A 27532-nucleotide genomic window follows, 5' to 3' on the forward strand; every position below is an offset into this window, starting at 1 on the left:
AAAAATCCATATCTTCAATACGAAAGGTCAAAATTTTCAATTGATCGTCGGCTTTTCAACCCACCTACATACACTTTAAGTATAAATCATCAGATTTATAAAGTTTACTTCAAGTACTGTTAAATATCAAAATATCAATTTTCAAAATTATTTGATATCAGAATGACATTCTTCGTATTCAGAATGCAATTCGATGTCTGATGTGCTCTAATGTCCCAAAATAAATACTGTCCAAACGTTCATACCCCAGCCCTTAAATCGAGGTAACCATAATGACTGCAAGGACATTTTCTTTAATTTGAGCCCTCCTTCGTTGAAATTGGTTAAAAATTAAGGAAGCTGTGATGAAAACAATGACAGTGACTCACAATCTGAAGATAACGCTGGTGTTCACTGAAGTGAACATTGTAACTTTTGAATCTGTACTTTCCATAGTTTTTTTTGTATCACCGATATTTAAAGAAAACATCCTTGCGGTCATTATTGTCATCTTGACTTTGGAAATGGACCCTCACTTTGGGTGTAGGTCATAATTTATTATGCTAACTGTAGTATACTGTTATACTTGATTTCACATTGAGTTTGGCAGTGACTACATGCACCAAATTAATCCCGCAGAGCATACACATGCATACACAAGGGTAGTCTGCAGACTCACTTGCGACCCAGCCACAGTGATGCCAACGCCGCGCCTTAGGCGCATAATTGGGCTACTTGGCGATCACTTGCCGCTACTCAAAAAAGCATGCCGCTACTTGCCTAAAATTGGGCTACTTTTGCCAGCGTCAGGGCGCGGCAGTAATTTGATGTATTTTCCTTTCAATTTAACCGATTTACAAAGGTTTTGAGCCTCCAAAGCTCCAAATTGCAATTACAATGGGTTTTGTGACCATTTATTGATCGGTCAGTAACTTCCCACTAAGTACCGGAAGTTTTAAAGTCAAGTGCTTTTCCGCCCAATTGGGTGATTTGCGTTTTAAATTCAGGTAAATCCGCCCAAATATCCGGTTTTGGGCGCTTTTTTGGAAGCTTAAAATTGGGCTACTTGAGAATCCTTTACCGCGGCCTGGCGAGTCAATGCGCCGCACCTTGGTGCTGAAAAGTTTTGGCAACACTGCCCAGCCACATAAAATCGCTGACTTCACTATCAAACAGTGTATAGAGATCCACACTTTCAAGGCAGTGCTGAAGATATTTTTAGCCAAATAAGATTATCATGTCTAAAGTAAGTGAAGTGTCATCTAGCCCAACAATTCTCCACAAAGAGAAAAAAAGGCTACATAATAAGACACATGTATCTTATATTCATCTTGCTTGATATTGTAAGGATTTCTCGATTCACTTGCTTTCCAAAAACATTATAGTTTATATACTTTGGACTTCTGACAAGATCCATGTTCTCTAAAGCTACTCTGCCCTTAAATGTACAGGGCACTAATTAGGTAGCATACGGTAGATTTGATTGTATTCCATAGCACCATGAATATTCATAACATTAATGTCATTATAAGTAATTATCAAGTAATATAAGCTGATGTTTTAAATGCCAGCTCTGCACAGGCAAACCTATGTTTGAACAGCCTCTTATTTGTTTAAATAGCAAGATCTGGAAACACTTTGTGATATAATATCATATATATGAGAGTACCAGGTAAATACTAATTAAGCTTAATTTACTACATAGTAGAGGAGACCTGTACTTTGATGGTTCAGCGGCAGAAGGCTGTATCTCCATTAAACTGCTGTGTGTATGACTGGCTGTGATATGTATGGGATCACCAATTGCACAGTGAACAAGTGATTGCATGCACCATGCATGAGTGATCCGATGCATATCCCAGGCATTCATACACAAACCAGCTTAATAGGAGCCAAGCCTTTCTGTCAATGAGGCATGGACGTACACTTAAAATTAATATTTTTCTTATTCTTTCTGAGAGTCTGTGACTAAAAAATCTCATGTCTACTTTTGGGAGGGAGAGAATTTCCGCAAGATTCAGCGAATCAATTACATTTACGCAGCAAAGATTGGGTGAGAATCAAATGATCTTCACAACTCTTTTACACAGTGCAACAAAATTCTACCCCTATTTGTGAAATGATCTGGTCCATGTAGACCAAAGGAGACATTTTTGAAAATTGAGTTACTATAAATATTACCTTATACAAAAATTAGGCTATCATATACTGAAAACACCAAAGGTGTCAAATTTGAAATTGAGATAAAGGCAAGAATATGGAGTAACAAACAATAAAACACATAAGAAAATAGACATCACAAAACTTAGGAACTAAGTATGCTAGATCTTTGGTGTTTTCAGTTTATGATTGAGTATTAATATTTGGTTAAGGTAATAATTAGAATAACTCAATTTTCAAAAATACCCCTTTGGACTCCATGGCCCAGTCGATCGTATCACATATGTGACCATCCATCTCAAACCGATTGTAAAGTCGGCAAATTGTATTTTGAGTTACAGTGCAAAATGTGCATAAAGGTTGTATTCATATTTACCTAATGTTTGTCCTACATGTTTCTCATTTTAGTGTCAGTCAAACACCAATCTTTAATCCTATTCTTGAAGAGGATAATAAGCTTATACTTATGTATAGAGTTAGTAAATAGCTCTAGTCTTTGTTTGCTTTGGCCAAATCCTGTTCAAGGGGTGGGTTAACTAACAATCAACAATTTGACATGAGCGCCAATTATGACAATTTGATATGTAATACCAGCGATGTGGAAAAAGAGAAATAATGTAGCACCAAAATAATGTACACTTTTACTGAAGGAGCAAAGTTTAACAAGCCATAACTCCGCTTCTGGATATTGTTTGAAGTCAAATGATATATCATTGTAAAGCTTATGATATATATTTTATAAACACAGAAGAAAACAAAATTGACCAGGGGCCAACTTTACGAGCGTTTCAACGTGGACGGTCACATATACCCTTTAAAGAGCTCAAATTGAAACTGACCATTGTTGACTTCACATGTTTTGTTCGATTGGAGCATAAATATAGAGTACTCTTAGGCACCATGATATGTTGACCTAATATTATTGCTCATATGTAATCTTAATAATACATGCATATGCCCATACATGAAACAGGCTCTTCCATTTGAAATCCACACTATCCCCTGTGGAAGATTTTGGAAATATGTTCCACAGAGGGAGTATGAATTTTAAATGGAATTAGCATTAGGCAGCTCCATTTGAAACTCCACCTCCTCTGTGGAAGATTCAGGTTGAATCTTTCTCAGAGGGTGTATGAAATTCAAATGGAGCTGCCTAATGTGCTAATTACATTTAAAATCCATACTCCCTCTGTGGAACATGTTTCCAAAATCTTCCACAGGGGTAGTGTGGAATTCAAATGGAATAGCCCAATGTTCCACTGTATATTATATTCATTTTAATGGTTCACACATGACTGTCAGCTGCAATTTATAGGTTTGTCCATTTCTGAGGTGGTGGAAAAGAGCCAGTATAGTTAGGCTTAGAGAAAAAAACACAATTTTTTGACCAAAAATGCGAGATGGCAACTTCAAAATGCGAGAAAAAAACAAGATTTATGCCCAAAAATTGGCGAAATCAAAAAAGGTAAAAAATTGAGTGAGGGCAGTATTTCATTGACTCCATACCCCTCAGTGATACCAAAACAAAGCATGGAAATTGCCGACCGGACTATCAAAAATACACAAATTTTGTCCTCATAAATCAGCTTAAAAGGTCAATATACTGCAAGGCTGGAAAATCAGGTCAAACTTAAGCCTTTTTAGTTGCAATGGTTGTCGAATTCTGCAACCTTTTGCCACAGAAATAGATTTTTGTGGTAGAAATGAATCTTTTAAAAGCGAGAAAAGCACTAAAAAGCGAGATTCACAGCGAGAAAAACAAGATTGCGTTTTCTCTCTAAGCCTAAGTATAGTATAACCAGGCCTGTAGCCAAAGTTTTGCATGGTAGTGGAAAATTGCAGAATATCCAAAATATGGCCTACTTGCTTGCAAAAAAAGCACATCTGGCCAATAAAATGGAATCAATTGAGTGTTTCTTCCACTAACAAAGCATTTTTGTGGGAATGTTTCTTCAAATTTTTGAGATTTTTTAATTTAATAGAATTTTGTAGTGGGGGTACATCGTAACCATGCCTTGGCCACATGTCTGTTTGTAACCCTTTTCCCCATGCATGTTCTTCTTCAAGAAGATGCCATGTTATCTGTAGAAACAGCACCTTACAGTGGTGTAGCGTCATAGTGGCACGGGGGAGGGGCATGTGCCCCCAATCGATTGCAACATTTAGAAAATCCAATAGGAAAATGGACAAAAAATGGCTTGTCTCCCCCATCCGACCAGGTTCCCCCCAATCATAGTCAGTGCCCCCCCCCCCCCCATATGATGACCCACGCTACACCACTGGAACCTTACCTCATAACATGTTCAAATTATGTTGGGATGATGCACTCATACCAAAGACAATAAATACATTTGGTATCATACAAGAAGTTCTTTTCTTGTAAATTATGCATTTTGAAATGTTCGCCATGTGTGATACATTAAAGAGAATTGATGGCACTTTTTTAGTTTGACCAATTCCAAAATGGCAGAATGAACACTTTAAGTGACCTTTTCGGCAAATCCCATAATTCATTGCAATTAGACCCCCAGATGTCTTCATTTGATGTCAAGTTAGAAATGGTCAAACTTGAGCACAATACAAATAATTCCATATATACTATCTCTCTACTTCCAGTTCCATGGAATGCACATCTCACCACTATCTAGAAGGTTATAATGGCGGCCAACTCGTATCTTGGCTCCGCGTAGATCCATTGACTGAATAGCAGGGTCCTCTAGCAATCTCTGGCAACATGACCTCATTTCTTCATTGGTCACAGTGTCCTTCTGGCTGAACTCGCTAAAGCTGCGCTCTTGTTTGCATTGTTGGGTTAGCTGAGCCACTTCTGCTTTGAAGCTGAAAAATAAAATGTATTTAGTGGTTATATGGATGGACTGGAAAACACAATTACAACTAAGTTGGTATGAAGGTATGTAGTACCTTACGGTCTTTTGAAGACAACAGGTAGTATCAATCAAGCTCTTGCTCTCCTCGCATGCTTCATGTGTACTATATTTATCACTCACCATAGCATCTACACAAAAGTTAAAACACTGTTACACCCAGCATTCTTCTCCTTTGCTACATACTTAAATAGTGTGTCTTACACCCAATATATTTTACAGAATCCTGCTTTTTCCAAGAGTTGGGGAATTGCTCTCCTTGATTATATTGCCCCAGAGGTGACTTTTACATTGCTCAACTACTGCTCTCCTTGAGGGATCTACAAGAGCTTTACGATGTTCCCCTGCTCATTTCAAAAGACAATTCTGTAACAAAATCTAACATTTTCAGTAAATTTTCAGTAACTTACTCTCGGTTTAATTCCAGGATTCGTCTTGCATCGTCTCTGCTATCTATTAGGAATTGTTTCACAGCTTTTGGTGGAGCCGTGTGGGATATATAGATTTTGCCACTTGGTGACAGCACTGGCGGTCTTGAGTCACTGTAAGAAAAAAAGTGAGAAAGTTCCAAAATAAGGGTAAAAATAAAGGTTGGAATTTGTTTTACTTTTATTCTTAAAACCTCAAAAAAAATGCTGACCCATTCTTCAATTTGATAAGCCCAAACAGCCAAACCATGCCACATGTGTTTTGTTTGCGAGTAATGATATTAAAAGACACGGTAGTTAGGCATACTAAAACATACTGTGTTTAAGACTACTGACCTTACCAGAGGTTAAGCGTTCTTGTTAAGTGCTGGTTATATTGTGTCATATATACCTGTTATGTAGTTTGCTTTGGGTAAAGTACTGATGTAACAAGGACCAAGTTTTTGTTCAGCATAACATTGGTTTTCCTAAAATGCTGTTATGATGTGGGACTGAATATATTCAAAATTCAAAATAATCCAATTGATTTCTTAATACTACCTGTCTTAATTCTCTATTGCTCTGCAGTACATACTGTTGGCCATTTATCGTAACGCTATTATGTCATGAATGGATTGGATATACATTATTATATATTTTCCCTACTACAGTAAGATGTCATTGAAATGTTATTTGAAGCAAATTTGATCCCATGTTCATAGAAATTTTGTTTTGCTGTGTTCAGGATTTGATTGCGCATAAGCAGAGGCTTTTTGTTTTTATGAAGATGATCAAGTACAAATTGAGCTTCAGTTTATGCATAGCCCTGCACTCACCTTATGATTTGTACTTGAATGTCTTTCAGACTTCCCGCTGGAATGACTAGACTGTCCTCTTCCTGCTGCTCTTCATATAGACCTTTGAGCATCTGACCTAGCACTTGATAATAGGCCTTGAATGGAGCTGCCTGGGCTTTGTCAAGGTGGGTTCGGCAAACCTGGACGCCTCCTAGACAAGCGCTAATCTGCTGCTCCAATCCTGCCATGGAACCGTACATTTGGTACATCTCGTTCAGACCGTTGACAAGCTATGTGATAAGATGAAGGAAAAAATGTTAATTCAAGCTCACAGTATATTGATCTTCACTTACCTAATTAGTCCACGCTGTCAATCAAAGAAAGCCCTTTTCTTTGTACAAATTGGCCTAAATACATATGGTCCTTTTGTACAAAGCTGTCCTTCAGTTAAATCCACATCATAATTAGTTCCACCAGGTCACCTTCAAAGTGATTTACTGCAACAACTGTTATTAGTTTTTTCCAATATTTCTGCTAGTATCCTCCTATGGAAAAAGCCTGCTACAATATTTGAGCAAATGTATTGTGATTCAAAGTGAATCCAGCTGGTGTGTTCTCTCTCAGAGATAAGTCTATTGTCTTTAAGTCAATATTAGACTGCTTGCTACGGCTGGCTGCTCCCAACAGTTGGGTTTGTATATATTTCCTGGAATCCAGATGACTGCAGTACACCACACCTTCCATGTAATATAATTAGTTTGTTTACTCTGTAGGGATATATTGTTCTGACTCTGGTATAGTCCCAACCCACTTATAAATGGGATTAAAATTTGGCAGGGTTGCTTGATTAAATTGTGATTTAAATCACATGATGTTTTTTTTAAAACACTGATTTAACTTTTTCATTTTATACCATTTTTGATAAATATAAGTTAATTTCTTTCTTGAATTGACTGCTTTACTTAATCCTAATGATCCTACAACTTTTGGATAAAGTTAAAATACCTCTTATCATCTTTCTTTTGGTACAAATTCATCTTCAAGATGCAGAATTCAACTGATTTTACCAATTTGTTTTTTTTTCTTTGGACCTCAAACCAAACTAGTAAATATGCATCAATTTGACCAGGGCAACTGCTACCAATTACAAAATGTGCAATTGCTCTCAAGTTGTCTGCCAGGTTATTTTATTTAGTGGAATCATATCCTTTCATTACAGATCCATATTGGGTTATTCCAGTTGAAATCCTTACATTCTCTATGGAAGACATGACCTTAATCTCGCACACAGGGGGTGTAGATTTCAAATTAAGTCCCCCATTTGAAATCCCCACTCCCTGGAAGATTAAGGTCACATCTTCCATAGGGGGTGCATGGATCAGCTGGAATAGCCCATTTGAACAAGATTGCAATCAAACTTTTTAGGTCAAAATTTGAGGATGGGATCATCATAGTTGTATTTTTTAATGGAGGAAAGCTTAAATAAATCTTCTGTAATCTCTGGAGATTTAAAAAAATGTGGGGTGGGATCATAATTAGGTATGGGATTATACCATAGTCAGTACAGTATATAAGTCAGTTCACAAGTTAAATCATATACACAATCCGGTACTAGAGATGTTCCAGCTGTCGACTTTGAAAAACATGAAGTATTACATAAATTGATTGCAAAGTAGAAAATGAAACAAAATGTATGTAGCTTTCACTAAAATGTCATAAAAATCAGAAATGTCAGTCAATTTGACATTTTTAAAGAAGAAGCCCGCCCCACCAGAGCAGTTCTTCTGGGGTGAACAAAACCTGCATGGTTATCAAATTAATCAGTGACAAGTTTATCTCTGAATTTGACATATGCTAATTGATGTTTTAATGTTACTGCATAGTCAAATTCAATGATAACCTTTTCACTGATTGATTTGATAATCAGCCAGGTTTGGTTCACCCCAGAAGAATGGCTCTGACAAGGCTTCCTCTTTAGGCTTTTCTCTTAGTACAAGCTAACTTGGGTCTGAAATGGAAGCCTCAATGGATGGAATAGCAGGGCATCTATATAATCTCAAATACTATTAAAGAAAAATAAATTTCTTTTAAATTCTTCAATTTAAATTGTATAAATTAAAGTAATTTGTGCTTTTCAGTAGACTTCAGCTCAAAAATCTCTCAGTACACTTACTCCAGTCAATCAGCATTGTTGCTATTAACCTGAATCTATCAAAATATTCTAGTCGAGAAAAGGGGCTTTAGGAAATAAGGAAAAATAGGAGTAGAAATATGTACTAAAAATAAAAAGGAAAATTAAATTATAAAATAACAACGGGAAATCAGAAATAAATAGGGCAAATGACTAAAGAATATGTAATAAAAAACTTGAGCAAAAGTTAAAAAAAATACATATATTGTTCAATGTGTTGATTATTGTACTAACAAATATTTTTTGTAGCTTACATTGTAATAATAAATTTGAAAAAAAAGCAGCAAATATAATTTTTACCCGTTTTTTGGTTGGTGATTTTTCACATTATATACACTGTACACTTCCAAATAGATAATCAAGGTGTTATCTACACCTTTTTGCTTGGGAATGTCTGTATTACGGTGGTACTATATATCAACTGATAAATTTGTGATATTTTTTTGCATTTTTCTCAAAAATAATGACACTGGTAACAAAAGATATAAATTATAGGGGCAAGGAATCCAGATACTGCACTGGATTTCAGTGACTCAAGACAAGCGGTACGTTATTTATGATAAGAAAAGAGGTACCGCTAGAATGTACCTCATTTCTCAACATATATAATGAACCACTTGTTTTGAATTACTGAAATTTCAGTGAAGTAAATGGATTTGTTGCCCCTATAATATACATGACTTTTGCTACCAGTGTGTAGTTATTTTTTGAGAAAAATGCAAAATTAGTCACAAAATTTATCAGGGGTGTAGTACCACCTTAATGGTTTATGAAACAAGCCTAAAATACATCACTTTGATTCAAAATTTACACCATATTAACAAAAACACATCAGCTTTGGAATACTAAATGTTTTGAACATTATAAAAAAGTATTCTTTAAGTTTTTTAAAATGCACTGGATTTAGCAGCATTTAAGTATATTATTGAAAATTAGTGGAAATTGTATAACAGGAGATTTCTATAAGGAAAAATACAGTGTATATAAAGTAACAACATGGTAATTAGATTTACATAAATGAGATGGAAAGATAAGACACCTGTTTTTGGTTTTCCTGTGAACTTATATGATCAAATTCAACCAAACAAGAAACTGAAAATTTGATCTTTCCTGACAGCAGCATACCATGTAAATAGGCAGGCACCCTTTAAAGACCATGCTGCGAGTATATCAAAAGATTGGTGATCTACAAAGTTCTCTAAAGAAATATCAAAGTCGGTTAAATTATTCATTTAATTGTAATAAACATCAAAACTGTAATGACGAAATAATGATGCTGAATGCTGGCATTAAGAAATTCTTATTTGGCTGGGAGGGTTATTGGTATGACAAAGTCCAAGATGGTGGGGGTAGGGGGAACTTTTCCCCCCATGCCCCTGGTGCTGGCACTGCTTCTGTTTAGCTCTACTTGATCATATTGGGCCACATTTGTCAACATGTTTATTCAAACTCCTCCTCCTTCACTGTCAAGGTGAAAGCTTTATCCACCTCCTAAACCATCCGCTGTTCCACTTCCACCCACGCCGTCTTCCATCGTCAGATGAGTTTTCTATATAAGCTGATGAAGTCTTTATGATAGAAATGATCTGCTATCGTAATGAGGTTAACACTCATTAAACACTTACCCCTAACCAATAACGTGGCACATCACGATGACCCAGCACTGCTTTACCTTCATATGAGAGTCTTGTCGAATGGCCGAAAACCATTTTACCACCTAAGGGGGGACATTAGTCGCCGTAGGAGGAGGAGGAGAAAATCAAAAGTGGACCGTTTAGTATGGTTGTAATTGTGACTAAAACTACTAACATTTGGTAGGTTACGCACCAAATGTACAACACTAAAACTCATCTGTTGTTCATTGTTTTTGTTTTTGGAGCCAAACTGCAGCATGCAATCTGTGATCTCCAATGTGCATTTGGTCAGCTAGCATTGCCATGGCAACCTAACAATCAGCAAATTGCATTTGAGCTTCAGTTGCTAGAGTTGCTAAAGTAGATACCTAAATAAGGTTATTGATATGGGTGTCTATCAACCTTAATGTTACAGGAGCATGTTAATAAAATAGAAACAACAAATAAGATTTGTTTTTGAAAAGAAGATATTTAAAATCTTGATGGAATTAAGCGAAATGAATTGATCGTGGCAATTAATACGGAAACATTGATATACCTTGTGTTGCTTTGAGTTTTGTAGTGACATCAAATTTGACTCTGTATGTGAAAGAGCATACCAATTGTGCTGCCTTTATGAGCGTATTATGCTGCGAGTCCAAATATGCTGTGTCTGTTTCTAGCTGGGGGGGACTCACATAAGGTATACAGGGATGTGCCGCTTGCCGCTCTAATGGGTCGCTTTTTTGCTAGGAAACCCTGAACAATGGGTCCCAATTTGAGAAAAAATCCCTAAACATGGATCTCGATTTGAAAAATGGTCAAAAACTGTAAAATCAGTCATTTTTTAGGTAAAAATCCTTAAACATGGGTCCCGATTTGAAAAAAAATTGTCAAAAACTGTCAAATCAGCTGTTTGTTTCGTTAAAAAAATCCCTTAAAATGGGTAGGGGTTTCAGAGTTCAAGCAGCACATCCCTGTCAAAATGTAATTTGAGTACCACCCCCGGGTTTCAAGACTACGCAGTGATGCCCCCATCAAACTCAAAGCAACGCAAGGTATTAAACATATAAATCTAAGGAGCTGTATGTTGAAGTTTGATTTTCAGCATCTACTACTAGTCAATAGTCTGTTACACAAGTAGAATAATAAATGAAACAAATAACATCTGATTTTGCCATTGACATGAATCATTTTGCTTAATTGCATCACATAGAATAAACAGTAGTTGGTAATTAATTACTATCTTAATTCCCACCAACCCCAATTCCCTCCAAAGTAAAGCTATTCAACCCAATGGAGTAGGAGGCAAGTAAACATGCACCAAGTTGACTGCTATCTTATAGAAGTGTGAATCGTCAGTCGGACATCCTTCTGTAACAGTGACCACCTAGTTGACATCCTGCTCAACTCCCATCATGGGAGTCACCCAGAATATATACCGTAAAGATTCGCCTAATGGTGCTATGGTCTCCCTTAACATTAAGTGGAATTTTAGGCACAACCTAAAAGTAAAACCTTTAAATTCCCACCCATAAGAGTGCGGAACCTTAATTCTTGTAAGGATTTCAGAGGACCAAGCTCTCTATTTGCACATGCATTTTACCCCACGGCAAAGGATCCCAAGTGCGCCATTAGGCGAGTCTCTACGTTATATATGTATACCCAACATTATCAACCACAAAGGGGGCCAATGTCAGAGTCTTGTGTTATATCGCAAGCCTCCCAGCCCACAACAAATCACCAAATCAAAAAACAGGTTCATGCACTTTTCATTTTTTGATATCAACCCACAAATTTTTTTAACTATATATTCATGTAACAAACATGCCTTCCTGTGCGTACCTTTTACATTCTGGAATACATCAGGATACTCCTCCACAAGATCTCTCAGCGTCTTTAGACACCCCTTGAACAAGTTGATATCCCATGGGCATTTCCAACTGATTTCTTCAAGTCTAAGCTTTTCCATGAGTTCCTTCTTGATACTGTCTGCTTCATCCCGGATGGGTTGCGTTGATACCATCTTCTCGCGAGCTGGTTCCATGTTCAGTTTCATCCACAGACTGTTGGTGTAAAAATCAGCCATTGATGTTTTACAAACATTTTACCAGAGTTACACTACTACTACTACTACTTCACTACTAATGTGCATATATACATATCAACATAAAGTGAGTTGGTGGTTACTCGAGAAGTCTAGCTTAGTATTTGCTCACCAATAGCTTCACATTCCAGGCTGGAGAGTCCAAAGTTATCGAAATCTAGTAGAAATCGATAAAGCATGACACAGTGTAAAACTTTGATTGCACTTCAACTCAAAAATAAGTAATCTTTGCTCTGAGGTACAGTTGACTCATCAAAATAACTATTATCCAAGTTTGTGCCTCCAGGCAGTTCCTGAAGTCCCTAAGATGCCAAATATTAATAACAATAATAATAATAATGTACACTTAATAAAGCGCTGGTATCCATCGAGAGACGCTCATGGCACTTTGCAAAAACAACCAATGTACAATGATACAAACATATTAAATTTAACAATTAATACCAAAACAGTTCATCAGTGTTGTATAGTTCATGATATGCATAGAGTCAATTAAAAGCATTTTGGAACAAATGTGACCCCTCAGCACAACTGAGCCCGGATGTCGCCAGTGCCACTATTGAGATATGCTCCATTGAACTTAACAATAAACAAAAGGAAACAAAGGATTTATTGACTGTTTTATTGATTTTCACTACTTAAATGTCAAGTACTATAGACATGATATACATCATTTTAAAGCTAATTTCAAGCAGAATATTTTGGTTGAATATCTCAAAAATGATGATTGGCGACTTCAGGGCTCAGTTGTGCTGAGGGGTCACAAAATGTGTTTTCAAATTTGTTTTGAAACTACACAAGCTCTTGGCAGAGCGAACCGAAAATGGCAGATTGTTCCAAATGTTTGCAGCTGAAACATGAAATGATCTGCTGCCCCACTGGTTTATGGCAACTGTTTCTTGAAGAAGTCCTTTTGTAGCAGAACGGAGGTTACGAGCTGGTGAATACAGCTCGATTTCTTGATTGGATATATCCTGAAGAAAGCCTAGGGTGCACTTACACTTGGGATCTAATGTATGATGGCAGATATCCCATAGCATTATGCATGGGCCTTCATGGCAGTCTACCTTCTCCCTTGAAATGAGTTAAATGTCTTTGGAGACATTTTAATGGGGAAAAAACACAAAATTTACAATCAGTTACTATAAACAACAAGCAATTGACCAATCAGTATCCCCACCCCGCATAATGTATGCTATCTCTTTGGTCCAAAAGCAGTCACTTGTCACTCAGAGACTGAGCATAAATTCATGCCAGATTATTTCAAAATAACCTAAAATAATTCCCGCTAAACACGAGCCTGTGTGCATCCTTAGGATCATAGACTTACCATAGAGGAACATCTGTGTCATCTTTGGAGAATGTGTTGCTTGGTTGTCTTCTAGGACCTCCAGCTTTCTCCACATAGTCATAGAAGAATGCATCCCATGTGGCTTCCTTGGTTGATTTGACCTGCCCATATTGCACTTGTCTTGCTGATTGTTGGATGTGATCCGTTGGTATGTCACATGACTCAAGAATGTGAGTTACCGTAGAGTATATATCTCGAAACGGTAGACTAATGCTGACTGGCCGAAAACCTTCTAGAAAAGAAAGAAGAATCAAATTTTTATTTTGGTTAATTTTGTAACAGGTTGAAAGTTTAATAAGTTTTTCTCATTTTTTCAAAGATATAGATGCACACAGATTTCTTACAGGTTTTCCTTCTCCACAGGTTAACTTTCTCAGCACTTTTCCTCAAAATGTTAAGGGCAAATACATCTTGTAGCTTATAATATAAGATGACAGCATGCAACTTTTAGACTTTGATGAGAATAAAGGAGGAAAAAAGGAAGGTAAAAAAACCAACATAATATTTTGCACTGCAGGTATACAGCGAAAACAAATAATGGAATGGGCTATTCCAGTAATTCATACACCCCTATGGAAGACATGACCTTTTAAATCTTTCACACAGGGAGTGAAGATTTCAAATGGGAGTCACCCATTCAGGTACATGTAGCTCCATTTGACATTCACTCTCCCTGTAGGAAGATTAAGATCATATCTTCCATAGGGGGTGTATGGATTTCAACTGGAATAGCCTAATTCAAACTTACCAGGTGTAAGTGAATTTGGTAGTGAATTTGCTCTCAATGAGAGAAGACACAACTTATTTTGCTCTGAGTTTGCTGTCTTATTTTGCTACTTATTTCAATTTGAACTTGCCTTCAATTTTTGACTTGAATTTGTTTTTAAACTACAGCATGTAGTTCTTGTTGTTTGCTTTATATTTTGTTGTCTGTCCCTGAAGAAGAGCAGTTTATCTGCTCGAAACGTCGGTTGTTTTTTGTCTGTTAAGTGTTTCACTGCTATGTACACAGTGATTTTCATCACTTCCAGTGTACTGTTTTCCTGACACTTTTGTGGGCTCTGGAATTGGCAATTTTTGGCCATCGAACTTTGCCTGTTTTGTGCCTACTCTGGATGTTTGGTTTAGCGTGTCTGTTTATATGCACAGTGATTTTCATCACTTGATTTTCATCACTTGATTTTCATCACTTGTTCTAGTGCAGTTTTGTATTACCATTGATCCTTGTTGTTTTTGCAGGTTCAGCACTTACTTCTGTGGGCCTTGGAACTGGTAATTTTGGCTATCGAACTTTGCCTACTTCTTCTGCCTCCACGCCTGATGTTTTTGTCCCCCTGCATACTGTCTAGTCTGTATTTTACTTGTTTCCCCACATCAAGTTGGTGTACCTTGCTTTTTTTCTTACCAGGTGTAGTTGACTGCTGTTCTTTCTGCTGACCATAATTTCTCAGGAAGAATTTGAGGTCAATAGGTCGAACCTGATGGTGCTCGCCCCGCAAGCCATCTATGTAGGCATACAATTGCTTTAGTGAATGCTCATTGGTGGCCTGAAATAATGATGAGATGACATTAAACATTATAATTATTTGTTATGAAATTTGACCCACTGGACAATCCACATGATGTAACATCAGTTATTTGATAACTGCATGATAACAATTGAAAAGGTAATAGGATGGGTAGAAATAATGTAGGCCATCATAGGGGTTTAACCAGACAGGGTCTAATTCTGCATAAAACCGGGCAACGTTATTTCTATAGATCTGCTGCGCATTCAAATTGCTTTGTATTGCATCGTAATTTCATTTGTGTCTATGCTAATTATGTTTACACAACATGAACTCACGTGTTTTCAAGCAAATTCGCCGATAATAGGTGATCAAAAGCGATCGGAATGTTACAAAAGTACAGATCGCATTCAGCTTACTTCATATGAGATGATCTTTGGAAAAATACGGCATAATTTGTCTTGGTGTTTGCGGAATGCCATGCAGTAAAATATTAATACGTTATGCGGCAATTCATGATTGACAACTAACAATCGGCGTGTCCTTCGTATCCTCCACTGTCAATTTCTTATCCACTCACTAATCCTCACAAAAGCTTTGTGTTGATTACGTAATGTGTGGAGGCAAATTGCAATAAGTACAATGAAATAATGAGTAGGGCGGGCTCCGAGCGCGTGGTTTCTTCTTCATCTTACGTAACAGTATTGTTCTCCAAAAAAACCGGAAGCTTGTCGTTTGGAGCTCTAGCTGAAATACAGCAAGATAATGAAAGATAGTAAATGTAAACCTGTATTTTAGCTAGAGTATCTCGAGCTAGGTTTAACTTGTTTTATATTTTGCTTTAGGCATGTTTATTGTGCAATAACTAATATTGTTTTTCCTTGAAAGACTCAATATGTTGGGGAAAAAAGCTTTCAGGAACAGCCGTAAACTGTTTCTGCACTGGAACTACATGAAATAAAAAAAGCCAAATTTGAAAATCTTACTAGCAAATAGGTGGTGTACCGACCAGGGGAGGGATGGAAATACCAGGACTTTCGACCTGTTTTTAGAGTCTTTTTCAGAATTTAAAAGGGGACAATATCTGACTTTGAAAACAAACATTTTGTGAAAAAGAAAATGCAAACTTCTTTTTTTTTTATGGGAATGTTACAATGTTGCTTTACATGCTACTGCAATTATTTCTTCAAAATATTGCTTCAACTATTGCTTCAAATTCAAATTTTTGATTCACATTTATTTAGAGAAATAACTTGTTTAATGTTCATATCCATATATGGACCAAGTTAGAAATATAATATTCAGCTGACAGTTAATCTAGATACTAGGGATGCAAATGTATGCAAAGTATAATCATAAATATTTTAATGACTAAAATGCCCATCCTAGATGAAGCTCCTGGTTGACTATATATTTTATTGCCATTTTATCAATATGGCATATACAGTAAATAAATGTGACAGTTAACAATTACCACTGTTCATTAAATTACAATTAGATTACCAGAAGACATTTAATAATGCAATAAAACAATTTGCCTACATTACAAAAGTCATCTAGCAGTAGAACAGGATTTTCGCAAAGAACCTAAACATTATTTACGATTTTTGCTTTTCCCCAGGATGATGGATCCGGGGTAAAATTATACCCTTTACCCCCAAATAGCATGAAATTGCTACCCTATTCGGGGTCAGCGCGGACAGCAACTCTGCGTGAAAAAAGTGCCCTTTCCCGTGGATTTCTGCTCAGTGATGACAACACATGTATTGAGTGGCCCCCCGGACGCCCAGGATGTGCATTTTGACTTGGGGGATTGGTGGCCACTGGCCAGGTGCAAATGATTTGATCCCAGGGGATAATGGTCAAAAACTCTTTTAAATATTTTATCATAAAATAACAAAATGCTTTGTTCTTGCATTTTTACATATATTGCACAGTCTTAAAAATCTGCAGAGCACTTGAATGAAATTGATGAAAAATAACATTGATTGCACCTGGGGTTGGTTTGTAGAAGACTTAGATGATTTGAAAATGTTTCGGTATTATAGTATTTTGTAGTAATAATTAAGCAAGAGAATTGTCGGCAATCAAAACCAGTTCATACCACCCACCATACATGTATATGGTAGAAATGTGATCATCCCATGTGTTTACTTCTTTACTGAAAATGCGAAAAAGGCTAACTACTAAACTTTGCTAAGACAATAGAAGTTGAGCAAATAGTAATGCATGAGGCCATGCAGAGCAGCTCCCTGTCATGGCGGTGTTCTTCAAACTACTAGGTAATATTACTAATACAATATTTTTTGTAGGAAAATAACCAACAAGCCTTTCTGTACACAACTACACGTGCCACAACTTTGTTACTCAACACGCCTTTTATTTTGTTATGAAACCAACCAAACAAGCTTACTCTTTCTTCAGGATGTTGTCCAAAGAAATCAGGATGCACAGCAAAGATAAATGGACGAAGAGCTTCGGCGGTTTGAGAGACATTCAGACGACGCTTCAATGTTAGCTGGAAGGCGGCATGTCTGGTGGGGAATTTCTGGTTAAACCTGTGTTGAGAGAACAATCAAACAAGAAAAAATAATTTTATAAGAAATCATTTTAACAACATTCAACCTTGTAAAACCCATCAAATTAATCTCAATGCTGAAATTCTAATCCTATAATGATAACCCTATTTCTTACCCTATGACCAAAGTTGTCTTTAGAGCAGATACCCATTTTCTGAAGTCTTACCTAAAAAGCGTAGGGTCTTTACTAAGGTAGACTATGGAACTGTGTGACCTAAGACTGAAGGAAGATTCTCACAAGTGAAGATGGGTTGCAAGTTTCAGTTCTATAAACTTTTAATTTTTCTATAAAACAAATCTGAAAAGCTTAATTTTATATCATTTGTCTTTTCTGCAGTTTGGCAACGTTTTAGGTTAAAATGAACAAATATGAGGTTACTTTGGTCAGAAACCAACATACAGGTGTATTTGGGGGGATTGTATGGACCATTGGGGGGGGGGGTATCCCATTCCCCAAGGATTTATGCATATAATACTAAAATAATGCATGATATGATGATTAAATTGTGAATCATACTTGGAAGTCTAGCCAGTGATAAGAGCAAGTAAATAGTATCATATGGCATGATTTTGTGATAACAATTATTGGCCAATTGTATGATCTAGTCACAAGGACGTCCCTTGCACACATAAACCCAGGGACACAGATAGGTATATAAATTGAGTTTTCTGGGGTGAGGTGAGAGAGAAGGTTGCTTGGTCTTACCATGCTTGTGACAGAGGTGCCACTATACCTGGCAGATATCACAAACTACAAAAATATATGTATCAAACTTCAAAAAGTTCTTTCAATACTTCAGAAACCATAAGGCCCAATTGAATAGTTGAGATCATTAAAGGAGGATTTCGTGATCCTAGCATCCTCTTTTTATGACATTTTTCAGTAGATATCCACGAAAAAAGCTTATTTCCAAAATTTCAGTTGATTCCGATTTTGCGTTTGCGAGTTATGCATGATTATGTGTATTACACTGCTCCATAGACAATGTGTTGTAATTTCGTTCTGGTGCACCAGAAGGAAATTCAAATTTGGCGATATTTTTGCTAAACGAATTAATCTGCAAGAAATATTTGGTACATAAACATTATGTAGCCAGAGGTATCCAGTGGTGTAAACATCTCAACTTTTTTTGGGAAAAGTGGGGGGATGAGGCTGTGGATCACGAAATGCCCCTTTAAAACCTTTATGACTAAAATCAGCGATGACTTTTAAAACAATATTTGAAAACACTGCCTGCAAGGCGTACAATCAGTGAAAAAAATGTTGGCACTCTTTTATTAAATAGCTGTCTTTTGGTGAATCTCTTCCCCCTGCTCACCCAAATCAATGTTGGACAAATCCATGCTGTCGGCAAGTCTGTGAGACCCTTCCACATTTAAATCCACAGGGGGACCGGGGGGGGGTGGTTACAGGGCAGAGTCTCTACTTCAATACATGACAGACTTGTATCACTCTCCCTCATAGTCAATGGCACACATTTTTGTTGTTTTGAGCAGTGTGCAAACTATTTCTTTTCACTGTTACTGAAATACATATTAAAGTAGGCCCCCTACAATATCATGTTGGCCCCTACGCTGTGGCCCCTATGTGTGTGAAATAAACTTTCTCTCTTCAGTTTGTTTGTTCATAGTTTCTAGTAGCCTTTTGCAGATGTTTAAAACATGAGATATTTCAACTCCTATAGCACACAACCTGATTCCTTCCTACACAAGGTTGCAAGGGCAAGGCTGTAAAGTTGTGAACTTGAACTCCCAGCATGTGCTGTCAGTCTAATCATAAGTCTAAAGTCTTTGGTCTAATAAACACAAGCCTGACCTGTATGAACTCTCATTCTCAATATCTTGACTCAGTAAATTAAATTTACAGTTTTTATTAACCCCAAGACCCTGTAAAACTGGCATGGAGGAGGAACATGTACATACGGTATGTGTTAATGTTGATACATGTAGTGTTTATATTAAATAGGTGGGTAAAAACCCGGTTTTTTTTATACAAGTGGCATATCATTGGAAAGCTTGGATATACATAATTTCCTCATGTAAATCATTCTAGGCAAAATCATATTCTTGATAATAAAATGAGCTCAGTCATAGCAAAATTGATCATTTTTTATGCTAGATTCTCATAGCAAATAAGGGAAATCCCTGAAACCACAGATTTCTAAAGAGACATCAAGACCTATGTATTTGGTCCTTTACAGAGACTCCACTTCCACCCCTTTATTTCATATTACACCTAAAAACTAAAAAAAAGGTTGATTAAATTTCTTGTGAAACCTGCGGACTGCATGGGAATAGGCCTACATACATACATACACAGTTCAACACATTATAATGTCAAAACAGCACTACATAGCTCCTATAAATCCCCAAAATATAAATTGCAGATTCAATTTTTGCCACAGCAGTGGCTATAATATGGAATTTGCACTTAAAAAATAGCCCATTCGGGTGCTATGTGGGTCTCTTATCTTTTAATAACTTTATTTATTACACCCAATATTGGTGGAATTTATGTCTGTCTAATAACATCTTTAATTTGGGCTCATACTGCTATGTGTTGCCAGATTGGCATGCATGAAGTTGGATTAGACCAAAACTTGGCTCATATGTCAGTGTACTATGCTTCGTCCTGAGTTCTATTCAACTACATGTACATTCATGCACTCCAAGCCATGGAATTCACTGACTATTCAACAACTCCTCCTATACCTTTGTACAGGAGCCAACCGTTGTTAATCCGTGATGAACCCACACTTTTACTGTAAGCGTATACGCCGAACGCCGAAGCGAGACTACGCGTACTGCCGAATCGCGCGTAAAATTCGTCATGCCTGGAACCTTTATGCGTATGCATGCAAGCTTAAGTTGAATCAAGTTGAATTCAGTATTTTTCAGGTAGCGACTAAACTTTGCCGTTTTATTTTGTAGTTTTATTGCTGATATTAACAGAGAAATCATCAAGTTTTTGTAAGGCTTAGTGACAATGATTAACTGACATTTCCTCGTGAAATAATCGTGAATTATACGATCTTTAGCTTCTTTTCGTTGTTGAAAGGATTCAATCATGTTTCACCGTTGTTCATCACCGTTTAACAACTCGCGTCCGGTAGCGTCTGCGTGGTTTACTTAGCCGGGCAGCTAAAGCTGCCCTCGCGAAAAAAACCACGCAAACGACGCTGCCGATCGCATCGTTAAACGGTGATGAACAACGGTGAAACATGATTGAATCCCTAAGTCTACTAGAATGCATGCAGCTGATGACCCTGAGAAATAAACAATTCAAGATTAGAGTAGGCCTTATACTACTGGCGATGACTTTGTTTATTTAATTTAACCCTAACCCTACCCGTGGTTTTTGTGCTATCGGAAGGGAAAGAAGGAACGAAAAAGGAGAGAAGATGAAGAAGAAAGTCACTTGGCACCCCCGGGATTCGAACCTGGGACCCCTCGCATGCCACGCAGAAGATCCCCAGCATGTAGCTACACAGGTGACGTTGGCCCAGCCAACGATTCCCTGGGTATATATGACTTGGTCTGATTGCGTCATCAAGTCCCGTGGAATGCATGCACACAGAGCGTTTTTAATAGTGAGCTTTAGTGAGTCCTAGTTGGGTTAGGGTTAAGAAGGCATATAGGGAAAACATGCATATAGCTTAACCCTAACCCTACCCGTGGTTTTTGTGCTATCGGAAGGGAAAGAAGGCGAAAAAGGAGAGAAGATGAAGAAGAAAGTCACTTGGCACCCCGGGATTCAACCTGGGACCCTCGCATGCCACGCAGAAGATCCCCAGCATGTAGCTACACAGGTGATGTTGGCCCGGCCAACGATTCCCTGGGTATATATGACTTGGTCTGATTGCGTCATCAAGTCCCGTGGAATGCATGCACGCAGAGCGTTTTTAATAGTGAGCTTTAGTGAGTCCTAGTTGGGTTAGGGTTAACTAGAAGAATTTAGGCAGATATGAAATGTGCTGGATATGTTTTTTGTTTGTGGGTGAATTTTGCTATACTCAAAGAAATCTGGTGCATGACTCAATTTCAGTCCAGATTGACACCAAACACGTTCAAGTTGTTTAACATTTTGAGAAAAATATGATATCCTTTCTTTGAAGTAATGTTTGCTATTTTCTCCTCCTATCACCTTGTTTGGAGACATGCAAGACCACTGAAACAGCATGATATGTTTGATCATGTTGATAACCGGGTTGATAACAGATCTAATGTATCTATAGACTATATATACATGTAGAATTAATATCCTATCCTTATAAATCGTTTTATGGATAATAAAAATCCCTTTAAAAGGGGATGGACCGGGACAATGATGATTCCATGTGAAGTGTGCTGATGCATTTGATATAATGCTGTTTATTTTATATTTGTGGATACTAAAATGTTATTGATAAAATAATTGATATCTAACAAACATCAGTTTCGTTTTTTCAACAGGAAAAATCCCAAGTTTTTAGGGCATAGTTGTGACATGGGCATAATTTATACATGTAGCCTATAATATTGAACAAATTTACCCCATTTGATATGTACTTATAAATATGTAGGTAAATAAATAAACTATTGTATTATTTTATTAATTTAATAATTTATTTATTTATTATAAATAAATGACCTTGGTTCAACAAGATTTAAGCGAAACATCAGGACTTTCATGTTATTCGACTAGTTAAAAGTAGCAGCATGGATACTGATATTGGACTCTGTCATGTTTGACATTTGCTTAAAAAGTTACCTTTTTCAGAGTCATCATTGAGCAGCGACGTAGCTTGCGACACCATCACGGCGTCTTCGTTCAGCGTAGTGATGTATTGTTATAATAAATTGAACTAAATAATATTTTTAAAATTAATTGTGTCTTTTCAATGAAACATAAAAACCGGGTTTGAAATAAAGTGACTTGTATAGTATATAAATATAGCTTAATCACATGTAGGCCTAGGCATGTATCTGACAAGCTTGTTGAATGGTCTATGGTTTTTAATCGGTCTAACACTCTTTTGTCATGTTTGTTTTAACATTGTTCCTACATTGCTCTCTTTTAATGCTTGAGGGGGACACCTAACACAACATGGTCATATGGGTAGAGACTAGAGACCCCAGCTTTTGGACAGCGCAGTTCCACACAGACCCCTGAATTTGACCAAAACAGCGCACTAGACCCCTAAATTGATCTAATGCGAGCCATTTTGCGAGGACAGAAAACAGAGTTATAAATTAGAGAATTGACAGAAAATTTTAGGATAGGAGTTAATGTTTGGTTTGTAGTTAAAGGGTGCATTTCCCATTATTGGTGGTCTTTTGGATTGTCATGAAACATGGTAGATCAGATGTAAGCGCCAAAAAGTCATAGATTGTCGTGAAACTTTGCTTGATGTGATCACAATTAAGCGCCCACAATTTAAAGGCATATCAAGGTCATAATGTGGCCAATTGAGCATTTCCATGAAACGTGGTGGATGACTGCATGGATGTGATCACAATTAGGTGCCAAACATATTCAAGGTCATGTCAAGGTCATCCGAGGTCTGCTGTTGGATTGTTGGACGATAATGAAATTTGGTGGGTGTCATCATCTTTCAGCGGGGAAAATTGTCAAGGTTATCTGAGGTCAACTGAATTGATTGTTGTATGCAACCGACTACATTTTCATTGATTTTGAGGCCAATTCATGACCGTTTTCAACCAAAATTCAATACAACATTTCCCTATTTATAGTAAGATTCTGATTTAACTATATTTAGCACACATTTTAAGAGTAAATTTGTATTTGTATTTCTTAGTATATCCTTGGTGGTATTTACCAATAAATACCCATATGTCCCATCCGGTTAATTAATTTACACACAAAACAAATTACCAGCAATGCTAAATTATGAAACTTGATCTTCAGCCGTGGCATTGTCTTTTTAAAGACATTTCTTGTTTGAAATAGGCCTACATCATACATGTAGCTGTGATAATTAATTGAACACTATCTAGGGAAAAACATTCCTCACACTGGCATTTCACAGTTCATTTCATATTATGCATGTTTCCACCATTTATTTTTACCCCTTACTTTCTTTCTCAAGATGCCTCATTTGCCTCAAATTTTATGGAATTCAGCCTGAAGTTCATTTTCAGGTATATTTTTAATGAATTTCTGTAATTTTGTGTCAATGAATAAAATAATTTGCAAATAAAATGCAAATTAATAAATAATTTACTTCAATGATCCCAGGCTGCATGACCCCTTCCTTGTAATTCTATCAAATTGACTTTGCATCAATATTTAACTACTTCCACAGTTCATTTTCAAGTTCACCAGTGAAGCATTCGACCTTGGACTTTAACAATATTTTCTCATTGGCATTTCTGTGGATCATAAATTGCGTGCTGTTATTTTCATTTAGTACCCTGGGACTAGCTATTTTAGTCTTTGTCAAAAACTGTTATTACTCAATAACATTCCATGTAGCCGGTGCAGTAGAGTGTACTAAAGACTAGTAGCTGGTCTGGTTGACTCATTTCCTTTCAAATCCATCAAAATAACAACATTGCACTTGCTTTGTGCAGGGAAGCGCTTTGTGGCATTCACCACAGATCCTATTAGAACTGAATTCAATGGCAGTTGGCAAGGGCGTCAATCCGAAGTTGATCACAATGTTAATGAAATAAGATCGGGAAGTGGGCAGGGTGGTGTCTTCATGGGGGGGGGGGGGGATGTGCTATCCTCAGTCGCTGGAAAATATTACAAAATGAGCACCAAATGAAGACATTTGGTGGACACTTCTTACACTAGTATTAAATAATATCGCTTAATATTGCTTGCCCCCCCCACCACCTCCCAAAAATCGCTTGAGCCTCCTTCCGACCTGCCAAAAAATGCTTGCCTCCCCCCTTTTGGCCTGCTAAAGAATCTTTGGCCCCCCTATAATCACAAATACCACCCTGGGGTATATAATAAATAATTGCCCCACCCGGTTTATTTAACTTGTATCGGGACAATAGGCCTACTTGAAAATTCACACAACTGACATGACAAGTGAGCAAATTCAAAGCCCTTTGTAGATTGTCTACACATACATGTAGGCCGTACAGGAAAAACAATTCCCCGGTGGGGTCACTCAACTTGCAATACTGACCGCACGATCGTTACCAAAATCATGCGGAAAAAGGGGTCATTTTAGGGCTTGTCTGCGGACAAAATGAAATTGGAAAAATAGGGTGTTTTATCGCACAAGTGTCCACGAAATTGAAAAAAAAGGGGTTCTTATTACTTTCTCCCGATCCCGTGGATAGCTGGCCAGATAAATAAGGAATAAATTTGGTTTCCTACTTCGTACTCATTCCATGATCAATATTGTTCTCGGTTGTGTTTCGTGCGTAGCCTTAGCATAGATTCACGGACATTTTGTAATTGTGATGCCCTGTAAATTACTGAAAAAAACATTCATAAAAACCTCGTCCTTGAAATGTTGAAATAGGGTCAAAATAGCATCATGTGTTCTCGGAATCTAAAAAATAGGGGTGTTTCAGAGTACCATTTTGTCCTTGTTTTGGAGTAAAAAAGGGGGTAAATTTTCATGATTTGTCCTTGAAATCAACTGCGAAAGGGAGTAATTTGTACTTGTGGTAACGGTCCTACGTGTCCCCCCTGTCAGGGAGTGACCCCACCGGGAACAATTCCTTTCCCAGAAATTGACCTGTAAAAAAATAAACCTAACCCTGTATAAAAACAATAGTTTTAGATCATTAATGTACCGGTACATTTGTATAGACCCAATCAGTCATGTATCAATGACCAGCCTGATGACCTAGATCAATAGCCAGAAGTGACCAGTCTGACCTAGAGCACATTTGATGCTGGTCTACGACAATAGTCATGTTCACATTTTGAGTTACACCCGGTGTAAACTTACGCTAACATTGATCAAAATTCCACAAATATTTTCCCTACTCCTACCGCGTGTCCACACCTAGCCTACTCCTAGCACTACGCCGACTAGTTCCACCAAGTATTCACTTCTGGTCGGCGTAAACATTGGCTACCACTTCCGGTTTTTCTGTGACCTTTATCAACCATGCGATATGTAATTTCTTAGTTCCGACCAACAAAAGGTCAAACTTACTCCGGGTGCCAGGCGTAAGCTGCGTTTACATTGCAACTTACGCCTGCCTGAAATTACACCCAGCTCGCTACTCCTAGCAACTTGCGCCGACCAAGTTCCGCCGGGCGTACTTTTGAAAAGCACCCTAAACAAGGATTTAACCCTTGGCTAAAACAATACCCTAAACAGGTGTTTTCACACCCTAAACAGGTGTTTTCACACCCTAAACAGGGATTTTATTCCTTGCATCAAATTTCATACCCTAAATTTCATTTCCAGCGTATTAGCAATTGCAATTTTGCTACCCTTTTTTCCAATATTTCATGTTTTTGACACCCTAAACGTGTTACGCTACAGTATCATGCTTACCCACGAAAAACTACCCTTTTACGCGTTTTCATTATCGCGGATGGTGTACAGGCCACAATGGGAGTGACCCCGGGACAAACATACATGTAGCTAGTTTCACGCCAGGCTTGGGCGATATTTTGATTAATCAAAAATAATCAGATTACTTTTTTTAATCGGGTACTCGATTATTTTAAAAAACACCGTAATAGAAATATTGACATTTTGATTTTATCGAAAATAAGCGACTGTTTTTCTAAGGAAATAGATTATTAAAGTAATTTTTTCAACTGATAGGTGGTTTTTTAAATAGTTGCATCTTTATAGGTGATTAGTAGCTGAAACTACAACCAGAATGTGAAACACATCTTTCTCCACTTAAAATATGTACAGCAATGTTTAATAGTGGGATTCTATGCAACAACCTACATGTATTACAGTCATGCGATGTTGAATACATTGAAAATAATTGATTAAAAAATTAATTTATCGAAATTGATTGTTTTTAAAAATTGCCTGAGCCTATTCACGCTGACACGCTCAATACGCATATCCACTTCAAGTTTACTTCAAGCACTGTTAAATATCAAAAATATCAATTTTTAGTGATTTGCCATAAAATGTGTATTACATTGCGAATTTCAAAAAAATCAAAATTATTTGATATCAGAATGACATTCTTCGTATTCAGAATGCAGTTCGATATGTCTGATGTGCTCTAATGTCCCACAATAAATACTGTCCAAATGTTCATACCCCTTCCCTGAAGTTAGTTCTGCTTTAAATTTTTTTACCAGTATAAGCCGAACAAACTTGAATGTTGGTGTCCATGGTATTGGTATTTCATGTCTGCAATAAATAGCATTCAATGCATTTCTATGACCTTGTAATGTCAATACACAATAGTTTTATTTGCATACAAAGCAGTCTAGACCCTGAAGTATTTATTTACATTTCAAATACAAGATAAGAGTCAATCAATATCAATATAATTTTACACTGTCCTTTATAAGGCTCACAATTAATTGTACTGGAAAAATCATATAGGCCTATGGTACCCAAGTAAGGCTAAAAAAAGTTGTTATGTCTCAGAGCTCATGCGTGCGTTCGTTTTTCTTGAGCGCGTCCATGATTTTTTTTAGTATAAAATAATTGATATTTGTACTTCAGTTGTGTAAATCAACCACAATTTTGTGCTGTGTACTTTTGAGCACTCGAAAACGAAATCTTAATTTGACAATTTAATTTAGTTTTTAAAAAGAAATAAATAAAAAAAAAACCTGCTAAGTATAAAAAATGCTAAGTATAATTTTTTCCGGAAAAATCCGGATTCCAGATCCGGATCCAAAAAACAAAAAAAATTATCCGGATAAAACCGGAAAATTTGCGCAACCCTGAGAATTAGAAAATCCATCTAATTTCTCCTGTCATTTCTGCTGCACTGCACTGCAATTCCGAGGTGGGGGCACTTGTATTTCAAGGGGACGATGCTCGTGTAC

The 27532-nt window shown here is 37.0% G+C and overlaps 1 protein-coding gene across 2 annotated transcripts in view; it reads right to left on the reverse strand.

Moving 5' to 3' along the window:
- Positions 1–4392: 4392 nt before the first annotated feature.
- Positions 4393–27532, reverse strand: part of LOC140135651 (T-cell activation inhibitor, mitochondrial-like) — a 31348-nt gene continuing 8208 nt past the window's right edge. Inside the window, exons 3-10 of one of the 2 annotated variants that reach the window (XM_072157227.1) lie at positions 17412–17556; positions 14896–15037; positions 13470–13719; positions 11878–12098; positions 10045–10136; positions 6268–6518; positions 5435–5566; positions 4393–4977 (exon numbers count right to left, since the gene is read on the reverse strand). In XM_072157227.1, coding sequence (XP_072013328.1) covers positions 4746–4977; positions 5435–5566; positions 6268–6518; positions 10045–10136; positions 11878–12098; positions 13470–13719; positions 14896–15037; positions 17412–17556 — 1465 coding nt within the window. In that variant the 3' untranslated portion in view covers positions 4393–4745. Of the gene's footprint in view, positions 4978–5434; positions 5567–6267; positions 6519–10044; positions 10137–11877; positions 12099–13469; positions 13723–14895; positions 15038–17411; positions 17557–27532 lie in introns of both variants that reach the window. The other variant, XM_072157225.1, reaches the window with a different exon arrangement.

Source organism: Amphiura filiformis, chromosome 16 (assembly GCF_039555335.1).
Source record: "Amphiura filiformis chromosome 16, Afil_fr2py, whole genome shotgun sequence".
In the NCBI taxonomy this organism is placed as follows: Eukaryota; Metazoa; Echinodermata; class Ophiuroidea; order Amphilepidida; family Amphiuridae; genus Amphiura; species Amphiura filiformis.